The sequence below is a fragment of the Musa acuminata genome, chromosome BXJ3-6 (assembly GCF_036884655.1).
Source record: "Musa acuminata AAA Group cultivar baxijiao chromosome BXJ3-6, Cavendish_Baxijiao_AAA, whole genome shotgun sequence".
Lineage (NCBI taxonomy): Eukaryota > Viridiplantae > Streptophyta > Magnoliopsida > Zingiberales > Musaceae > Musa > Musa acuminata.
In genome coordinates, this window is record NC_088354.1 from 7,100,927 (window position 1) to 7,112,066 (window position 11,140).

The window sequence follows — 11,140 nt, forward strand, 5'->3', positions numbered from 1 at the left end:
GAGAAGTCTAAGAGCTTGCCAAAGAAGCTTGTCAGAACTCGCCAGGAAGATCGTCGTGAAGTTCAAGAGCTTGCCAAGGGGTCCGCCGGAACATTGTCGAAAAATCGTCGGAAGTTCGCCGAAAGCTCACTGGAAGAAACTAGACTTACGAACTTTGTTTAGCTTAGGAAATGTCTTAGAATTCATAGTTAGCACATAATTGGGATTGGAATTGGGCCAACCCAATCAGGGGCTAGTTGGGCCCATGTAAGAATTGTGTTGGGCCCAATGAAAATGCCCAAACAGGTGAAACCATCATGGCACAGTCTCCGAGATTGTATCAGGCGGTTGTACCGCCTAGACTCAGTCTCCAAGATTGTTTGGGCGGTGGTACCGCCTAGTGCAGGCAGTAGTACCGCCCGTACCTTGAAATTTTAGGGGTTTGAATTTTGGGCTCCAAATTTGAATTCATTTGGAGCCTATAAATACCCCAACTATTCCTAGATGGATAAGCAAGAAATATTAAGTAAAACCCTGTGATTCTAAAGTTGTAAACCTTAGAAAGTTGAGTTCGCTCCTCCCAAAGCTTAGAGATAGTTATAAGGGAGGTATGAGAGGGATACCTTGTAAAACAGGATTGTAAAAGGTTATCTCTTAAACCTGTGAAAAGAAGAAGAGGGGTGTAAAAGGGTAGTTGATCTTCGCCCATCGAAAGAAGACCGATAGTGGATGCTGGTGGCCTCGACGGAAGAGGGATCGGTGAAGTGGATGTAGGTCACGACGATTAAGCCATTATAAAAAATATAGTTTGTTTTTCTCTTGTGCAATTTATTTTCCTACAAACCACTTTACTTGCTTTACATTCACTATGCTCTTCCGTACGCTTTCAAAGTTAATACCTTTACGAAACGATTTTTTATCGGAAACGAATTTAATCGCAACGAAGTTTTGAACCGACGTAATTTTTGTTGGTGCACTAATTCACCCCCCCCCCTCTTAATGCCGACTCTTTTCCTAATACTATATAGATATTATATATAAAGACTTAAATAATCAAACTTAACTAAACATATAATTATTTTAAATAAATTTTAATAGCAACAAAAAGATTCATATAATCAATTTTAAATAGTTGAGATTTATGATTTTATTATTGTCACTGTGATTGTTATTGAATTTTTATCAATCATGTGATTGTCTTACAATAAAATTTTTATAGTAAAAAATTTAATATCCAAATTCAATCTCCTCGAGTTGTTAAGCAGCGACGGGTTTCTTGTATATGGAATAATTTAATTATTTCTTACGGATTGTTTTGTTTCCTGATGAAATAAATCAATATATTATTTTTTCAAAAAAAAAAAGGTGGCCGGATCCATGGACGAAGCACGAGCTTTAGATGTCTACCACTGGGGAAGCATCGGTCGAGTTGCAGTCAGTTCAGCCCCATTCGGCTCGGCTCGGCTCGTTTTGTTTTCCTTTTCCCCTCTTTACCAGTCTTCTGCGGCAACCGCAATCGAACCGGGTGAGATAAGCCCTAACGCGGTCTTCCGCATGGGCATTTAGTGGGTGGTTGAAAGGGCTAGTACCTACCCGGTCATCGGCATCGGCGGAGGAGATAGTTGGTGTTAGCTTTTGCCTTCGCGACGAGGCCGTCTCTTTTCCTTTTCCTCTTCCGTTTCTCGTGGGATTCAAAGGCGAAAGTGGGAAGTGGGTTTTAGGGTTTCTTCTCGATTGCTGATGGCATCCGATCTCCATCTCGACGATGTGACCGCTCTCTTCCTTTCCTTCTCGTTGTCCTTGTTGGCTTATTGGAGCTAATTAAGTTTCTGTTATTCCCTTTCGTTTTCGGCATTCAGGAGGATGACTTTGGAGGAGATGTTCCTGGAAGCCAAAGTAGTGCTAAACGTTCAGGTTTCAATTTTTTTTTTCTCTTTCGGTTTTGAGTCATCCTTTTACGTGATCAACTGATTTGTCTGGTTTTATTGATGACTTATATGCCCCGTTACATGGTATGATCGCAGGTGGTAAGAGGACTTTTGGAGATCTCGACGAAGAAGAGGATGATGTCTTCGGCCCCAAGAAGGTAACTGTAATGGCATCCCCTTTTGGCCAATCCGAATGCTCCTATCCTTTCTTTTTCAAATTTGACTTAACCCTAATTGTATTCCCGTCACAAATGAAAAGCTATTTGGATTTTATGGCTTTAAGAATTTGATATGTCAAGGATAAGTGCTTTAGCTTATAATCAATAGCATCGTAAACAATGAAACTGACCTTTTTTTCACTGACTTATTGGTACATTCCATGCCAAGAAAGGGTTGAAATAACCTTCTTGATTCAATTCTGACTTGGTTCTACGTACCGCACTGGTCTTTTCTAACTAGGATGATCTTACAAGAATCCCATAATTGTCTTTGTCATCCTCCAGCATTTTGTCCAGCAAGCTATTTTGGTTGAATTTTCCCCTTGACCAGCGATTTAAAAACCAGCTTAGAAGAGACGTTTGAAATATTGGAAGCAATTTGTGTATGAAAGAATTTTTTTTTGATGCACCATGTGGATCAGTTCTCGAGATTTCTGTGAAATTTGTTATTTGGAGAATCGGCTGAAGGGTTAAGGTTGTTGTTAGGGCTTTCGGCTTTGTTGTTGTTGTTGAACCAGCTGAAAGGATTTCAAACAACATAATAGAGGCTATAGGATATCAACAAGTTAGCACTTAAAAAACTAACGTGATACATCTGTGTGTTCAAGTTGTGGATGGTGTCTAGTCTAAGAATAATTCGTTTGAATGCTCTGCAAATTCACATATTGTAACACGTGGACACCAAATTGGTTGTTATCATTACTTGTTTGGTAAATATTATACTGTAATATGCCTCATCAATATTATTCTATTCTTAATGTATTTGCAAACTACTTAGTGCACTATTGGCTGAAGCATTTTCTCTTACGTGTTGCAGACACACCCACAATGTTTCTTTCAAACTTGATGTGACAGGTCTTTGTGTCATTGATCAATGAAGATTGTGTTACTTGTCTTTTATTTTCTCTTTCTGTACTTATTATATGCTCGTCTGTGATTATCATAAATACCTTAGAAGAATACAACACTTCAGCCCACACTGTTATGCTGAAAATAAGGAAAAAAAAGTGTAAAGACAGACCGGTAGCACTGAATTTCTTTCTTCACAATGCAGGGAAAGCCAAAAGTTGAAGAAAGTGGACCTGGTATGACCACTGGAATGATTTTGTCTTTGCGTGAAAGGTACAATTAAAAACAATACATGCTGTTTTTTTCTCATGATAGTTCCATCACTCTTTTAATTTGATACTTTATTAGCTTGCAGAACTGTAAAGATAATCTTGCAACATGCCAGGTACGTTATTGTATGCAGACAAGAAGATACGCTTTGGTCTTATAGTTTCTTACATAACTTTCCTGTAGTGGAAATAAATTTCTATGCTTCATTTTGTTGTCATTTGTCTCATTTAAACCATGCATAAGGTATCTTCTATTGGTTTATCTTGTTGAACATCGTATAAGAAATTTCAACTAACTAGATTCCAAGAATTTTCTTGGTTGTGTATGTTTAGGGCATAAATTTTTTATTCAGCTATATGCTAGATTTCTCCATGAGTTCAGTTTTAACTTCCAATCTGAATTCTACTAATAAGTGAATTTAAAACTGAATCTTATGCTATAGTCCATAACGTGTACTAGGATTTATGGTTGGCCTAATTTGGTTCTGAACAGAGTAAATATTATATGGTTTGTTTTATCTAACCACATGGTTTACTAAAATTAGGTGATATGCTAACTACACAGTTTATTTTGTGTTCAGAAGATAATATTTAATAAAATGGTAAACATTTGGCCAACACTAGATATTTGTCTCAGTGAGCATTCTTGGAAATTATTTTGCATTATCAGGAAGAGCTAGAAGCTGCTAAATCAGAGATTCAAAAGTGGCATTCTGCATTTCAGAATGGACCAGCTACACCTGCTGGCACATCTCCAGGTTTGTATCTTCTTCATAATAAGTTTGTTCCTTGGGTTAAGAATTAAGATATTGAGACCCCATCTTGGTTTTGTAAATGTAGAGCCTGGGTTGGTGCTAACTTATCTCCAGAATTTGAAGTCCTCTGAGGAGTCTTTAAAAGAGCAGGTTGGTTGAATGTTTCCTTTTACATAATCTTCTTGCACTACCACTACTGATGCCATCTATTGCTTCCAGCTAGAGAAAGCCAAGAAAAAAGAGGCTGCATTCATAGTTACTTTTGCAAAAAAAGAGCAGGAAATTGCTGATCTCAAGGTAACTCTGTTTCTTCTATATTCTATGTTGTAATAATGAGCTTCAATTATATTAATGTAGTTTCATTTTTACGCTGTTATATGCTACTCATAATACATAAAACCAATCAAGTGATTATTTGGTGAACCCATCAGCAGATTTTCTTAGCTGCTGCAGTAAGCTTTATTGTTACGCTAGATCTTCTTTACCTCTACTTCCCCCATAGTGTAACGTTTATTAGCTTTAACCTGTTACTACTCGTTGGAAAAATAACAATAATGCATGTATGATATTTTGGAACACATTCCTTTATGACATGGAAGACCACGTAAGGATCGGGTAATATCTCATCAATTCCTCTTTATCTGTCGCTAGAGATCAAAGATCAATCAAGTGCTTCATGCACAAAATCATTCCTCTTGTTCGAGGAAGAGAGTAAATTTTATGGTTATAAGCGTCTGCAGGGAACTACATAACTTTTGTTTGCTACTTCAATTGGAAGAAAACTTTGATCTTTGTAAATTTTTTCTATGTTTGAATCTCGGCTTGCTATATGGCGGAAAATAATCTTTATAACCGACCCCAAATATGGGGACAATTATGGCTTCTTATTGTTTGTTCCTGTCTCATTGTGTTTATTATTATCTCTTTCCGCTTACAAGACAATTTTAACTGGAAATTTCTGGATCAGCTTTTGCATGTCTCATGTGGGACTCTTTAGCTAGTTGTTCACTTTGTTCATATTATGTTTCTTTACATTCTTATTTTCAGAAATAACTCGACATATTTTTGTTTATCTTTTAGTATCATCCTCCAAGACTGTCTTTCAATGCTATATGAAATTATTGCATAAAAAAGAAGAAAAATAGGTGTTACTTGGTTATTCCACATAATATCTGTTAACTTGTGTAGTTGTAAAAACTATTAATGGCACCTCCTTTGTGGTAGTCTTGAACTGTCTAGTTTATTGTCTTGGGGTGAAGTTTTTTGCACTCAACCTGATCTTCTGAATCATTTTTTTAATTCTAAATATCTAGTCTGCAGTTCGAGACTTGAAGACACAGTTAAGGCCACCATCGATGCAGGTATGAGTGCCAAGTTTTTCCTTTTTACTAATGTATACCTGAATGGTTCACCTATAAATTGAAATACCTATTGGTCTTGGATTGAAAGACACTGAAGATGTCTGAATGCACTGTTCTCAGATTGTAATCTGAATGAAAGAGCAACCTGTCACTGACGTCAACTCATCGATATAGAATCACTAAGATTGGATGCTTTAGTAAGAGAATGTAATTCCATTAAATGCTGTTACATAACTGAACCTTGGGATATTCAATAACATTTAATATTGAAGTCCACTATAATATAAGTTTGAATCAAGTATAACTTTAGGTTGGTTTAGTTTGTAGGTGGTTAGAGATGTGGATAAGGACCTGTAATGCATTCCAAAGTTTGTCAAACTAACAGGTTTGTGCAGTGATGGGCTTGTGATGTCTAACTATCACAGAATATTCTTTTCGACTTCTATGATGAGAACTACATTCCAGTTTTTAGTCATTTGGTGACCTTAAAAACCTTACTTCACAACTGGTTATATATTACTGCACAGTTGAAGATGGATTAAGAAAACATCTAGGATGTACTCATTTCAAGAAACACAAGATTCTAGCAACTACATTTAGTAGCATTGTCCAGAGTCACCTTACTGACAGATCGAGTTCTATACATTTTTTTAGCATCTTATGAAAACTGAAGTGTGTAAACAGTGATCCATGTTTGTTTGGACTTTGGAGAATGTACTCATGACTGGAGTTTATATGGAAGCGAGCAATTTCAGCTGTTTGGCTACTGGAAGTATGGCCAATATCAGGAACCTTAGTTCTCGAACTTGACTTTGTCTGTTTCTATAAATGGGAAGACCAAGTAGATTTAGCTGGTACATGAAGATCAAGCAATTTGGCTGAAATCAATGTCAAAAAATAATATCGTCCCTTTGCCAGATTGTGGGAAAGAGTGAGAAATGAGGATGGATTTTCAGTAAGGTAAAACAATTTTAACAAGGAGAGATTTTGAGTAATTTGCAAGAATGAGACTATAGCTCTGATCATTCTTGTCCTCCAACAATGAACAATAATAGTAGACATTTAAGAATGTAGTGCATCCTATGTTCTTAAAAGAGACTCATCTTCACAAGGTATATTTTTAGATCAGTTAACGACAAAAAATGTAACTCCTTTAAGTACTTTGGACACGTATGCTTTGCCGATTTCATCCTCTTTCTTTTTGTGACCTTTGTTCATTGTACTTATGTGACTTAATTCTTGTTTTATTTGGTTATGAAAATATTATTTCTTGCATCTAAATATTTTTTTGCTGGGCTTGGGAAAATCTCTTGTTTCCAGTACACGTTGATGTTCCCTGTTGGGCTAGTTGTTAAAGCAGTCATGGGCTCTTCATTTTATGTGTCATCAGCTTAGAAGTTGGTTCACTTTGGAAATGTTTATTACTGTGGTATTTTGTGTTATGTTCTTTAACAGACAAGGAAGTTGCTACTTGATCCAGCCATTCATGAAGAGTTCACACGGTTGAAGGTGTGTAACAATTATTTTTTTCAGCTGCTTTTTTCTGTTTTATGATACTAGATGTTAGATCGTTTTCTTCTTGATATATTCCCACCACCATGTTGTTTGTTTTCTTGCTTTTAATTTTTCTTATCAATATTGATCTTTTTTCTGTTGGATCAATGGTTTTGAAAATACCCAATTTATCTTATAAGCTTAATATCTTTTATTGGTCTATCATACTTATGTTGCTTTATGTATCAGAATTTGGTTGAAGAGAAGGAGAAGAAAATTAAAGAATTGCAAGACAATCTTGCTGCGGTCAATTTTACTGCATCCAGCAAGCTTGGAAAAATGCTAATGGCAAAGTGTAGAACATTGCAAGAGGAGAATGAGGAGATTGGAGCGATGGCATCAGAGGGAAAAGTAATGCAATCTTGCTTTATGCTACCTAACATGTTATACATGACGTTTGATACAAATTGTTGTGCAACTGCATCAACCTTCACAATATTGATATGTCCATATTTAGTCCTACATAGTTTGGAGATTTGGAGAGGCAATGTCTAAAAAAAGGCCAAGGGTGACTCATCTCCTATAGGTGCGTTTTGCGATCCACCTAAAAGGCCAAAACTGTGCAAGGTCCACACTAAAGTGGACAATTTTCTTATGGCTCAAAGAGATTGCACTAGTGAAGACTATTGTAAATCTTCTCAGATGGTGCTCATTGTGTGGTCCTAAGAGGTCTTAGCTAAACTAGAGGTCTCATTTATTTCCATATTGATTGGAGAGCCAAGTCTTAACAAAGAGCTACAGGGGCCCACCTAGAGCGGACAATTGCTTGCTGCTTAGAGAGCTTACAGCTGAAGTCTAGTGTGGACCGTATTATCAAATAGCGAAAGGGATAGAGTGAGAAATCTCATGTTACTTGCCTTTCCAACTACCATTGTTTAGCTTTGCAAGTTAGATGCGAGCCATGATAAAGATATTTTAGGTACTAAGGGCTTCATTATTTTTCTGACTGGTCTTTAATGAAACTTCTAGTTGTATTTGTTATATCTCTTACTGAAGAACGATGCCATTCTTGTATTTTCTAGAATCAATTCACACAAATCAATATTTATGCAGTGAGTGTGTGTTAGTGATGTTTCTGACCTGATACTAATTGCTGATTCTTAATTTATAGATCCATGAATTGGGAATGAAGATCGTGGTGCTAAAATCTCAAAATGCAGAACTCAGGAACCAATTTGATGGTGAGTATCTGAATCCGCTCCAATTCGTGATGCCTTCTAATTGTGCATATTTTTTAATATATATTCTTTAAAGATTATCAATACTCAGTTTCCTCTTTTATCTGTCTTTAAGATGCTTCTTCTTTTTTTTTTGCTTTTCATTTTTGCATTAGCATGGGGTATGTTTGTTTTGTCATTTTTCATCTCATCAGTCAACTGAGTCTGCTGCTTTTTTCCCCTGTACTGCCCTTGCTATTCTTCTCTAATGTGTTTTCCAGTTGGCGCTGGTGCAAATCACATAATGCAGGTTCTATACCAAATGACGTGCCACTTTAGAGCCAATTGATATCAGTAATGTGCCCTGGAACATGACTAGGCACATTCCAGCAAGTTGCATAACATAACTTTGACTGCCACAAGTATTGATGTGGCACGTTCCAATGATCCCTCTTACTCTCTGTACTATTGTCATAACATTTGCTTTCAGAGGGTATGTTCAATTTTAGAAGGCTCTACAGATCCTGATATATTGGCCAAGTATTATATGTCAGCGATAAACCATTTTCTTGCTGGTGATTCTGTTGTAAGCTGTCTTTATTATCCCATGTTCTCAAAACCATTTAACAAGCATTATGCATCATTCTTCGCCACTAATTTCTGTAGATAATGCCCTTTCACTGTGAGTTTATAATTATCATGACTGGATTTTTTTTTTGCTTAAGAAATTGTTATTGACTACTGTTCACTCATGACTATCAAAGTTATTTTCTCTGCTCTGTTTCCTTAATTTTGTTCAGGTATTCTTGATATTTTATATCTTGTCTCATGCAGCATTGTACAAGCACATGGAAGGACTAACAAATGAAATGGAGAGATCAAATGAAATGGTAATGTGTTTTCTAGTATTCTGAAAAATTGCTTTTCAAAATGGTAGTTGAAACATCTGAGAACTGTGACAGATGTGTTCAACTTGTAACACTTTGGTTTTACTTGTATACTATGCATATTCAACCATAAACATGAGATGCTGTGCTTTGTTTCTATAATGTTTTCACTATATGACAAAATCTCTTTCGTTTCTGAGATTTTCAAAAACAAGTTGTGTCAACTTGGGGATCTCTGACAAATATACATGGAATAATTATTTCCAGATAAGCATTTTGCTTTAGAAGATATAAATTTTGTTAGATTGCCTTGTCTCACTACAAGGTTTGCCTGATTGGATGCCATATTGCAAGAAAAACTTGTCTTAAAAGGGTTTCAGATTCTTAATCAATTTCTTCCAATGGTATATTGCTAATTTATTTTCTTGAGGAAGCTCGTTCAGCACCACAAGCTTAACAATATTCTGTTGTAAATGAGATTAGCTGTTTTCTATTGCTAATTTAAGAGTAAAAAAGTTTCGCCCTTACACAAGGGTGAGAAAATATTTACATCTTGAGTTGGCCTTTTGGGCAGTTGCACTTGGTATATCCTTGGTGTTGTTGAACAGAGAAATTACTTATACAAATCAATTAATGTACCATATCATTATATATTTCTGGCTTCAAACATGTTAATGTCTGTTTATCTGGGCCCAAGTTGGATTGATTAACCATCATATAAGAAAGATATTGTGTACTTTTGCTCGTACTACTTTGTGGACCGTTCCACATTTGATCTTCAGTCAAATTGACTAATATCTCTGGTCACTTGATCTTAAGATACTTATTAATCTGCCTACCATGGTTTGCGTGCATTTCAGGTCTATATATTACAAGAGAGGCTAGAAGCAAAGGACTGTGAGCTAAGAAACTTGAAGGAGTTATTAACCCAGAAAGAAGCAGCTGAGGAAAGAGATGACGATGATGGTGACAAGGAAGAAGCCAACGAAGGAAATTCTGCTGATGTTGAGGCATGAGATTTTGGAGGGGAAAATTTTCAAGAATTTCTGCGGATGTTGATGCTTCAGATTTTGAACTTTTTATTTTTCCATATGAAAGGTTGGGAGCAGTCAGCTGTAGTTGTAACCATGTTAGACTCCGAAGCTGGTAAACCATGATATTTCTGGCTCTGTTGCTAAAATGATCATCCTGGTTCTGAGTGTATTGTTTATCGATTACGGTCCTTCTAAGGATGCGATGTGGACCCTTTGAAAGGATTTCTTGAAATCCAGGAGTGGTGGCTTCTTCTCTCAAGTTGGATTTCTCTGATATGGTAGTGTTATTATGTGTAGATAGAACCCTGGTGTCTAACGGATTTATGGGAAATCCAACAGCGGTTTGTATTGCTGGTTGGTGTCGTTGTGGAACTCTGATGATGTCAGTTAAGGGGGTGGTCTGCAAGCAGCAAAAGATGCCAGAATAAGCCCAAAGTTGTTTCTGCTGTCTCTTGCTCGAACTTGCATGGCCCTGGGACGAAGTTGCACATAAGTCAGCGCAGTGGACTGGCTATAAACAAGTCCATCAGGATGACGGGTCCGCTGATCCGGGAATCAGGATGTCGGCCGAGAGAGAGAGAGAGAGATCAGCACAACGGACTATAAACTAGTCCATTTGGATGACGGGTCCGGTGCTCCGGGGATCAGGATGTCGGCCGAGAGAGAGAGAGAGAGATCAGCCCAATGGACTATAAACAAGTCATTTGGATGACAGGTCCGGTGCACCGGGGATCAGGATGTCGGCCGAGAGAGAGGGAGTGAGAGCAGGACCAAGGCGATAAGCAACACCCGTGATATGCCGTTGGCGTCCACAGACCAGACTCTGGCGTCGGTCCAATCCGATACGCTTTCTTCGCCGCGCTCCCAGATGATTCTGAGCGCAGAGAAAAAGGTCGCTGCGTGGGAACCACCTCCCTCATCCCGCATGAGGACGACCACGTCGTGTGGCGGTGGATTGCAAAGTGGAAGTTATCACGCGCTCCTCTGTTTGCCCTTTTTGACCAAACGTCGTCTGTTGATTCCTTCGCCCGAGGGTCTTCTAGCAGCTTCCTCGTTCGTGGCGCAAGGACAAAGGGGTCCAGCGAGAGCGGGACGGGTGTAGAAGGGCGTAGAGGCCAGCAAACAAGGGGAGGGAGGGAAGAAGCAAGG

At 37.7% G+C, this 11,140-nt stretch overlaps 1 protein-coding gene across 1 annotated transcript; it reads left to right on the forward strand.

Annotated features, from left to right (window-relative positions):
* The first annotated feature begins 1,437 nt into the window (after positions 1-1,437).
* Positions 1,438-10,250, forward strand: LOC135641688 (FKBP12-interacting protein of 37 kDa-like). The gene is made up of 14 exons (XM_065157308.1): positions 1,438-1,746; positions 1,839-1,893; positions 2,004-2,065; positions 3,180-3,247; positions 3,323-3,359; positions 3,914-4,001; positions 4,084-4,148; positions 4,218-4,295; positions 5,312-5,359; positions 6,815-6,868; positions 7,103-7,264; positions 8,025-8,094; positions 8,905-8,960; positions 9,818-10,250. The coding sequence occupies exons 1-14, from the start codon at positions 1,720-1,722 to the stop codon at positions 9,971-9,973; spliced, it is 1,026 nt and encodes a 341-aa protein (XP_065013380.1). The 5' UTR covers positions 1,438-1,719; the 3' UTR covers positions 9,974-10,250.
* Positions 10,251-11,140: the final 890 nt, after the last annotated feature.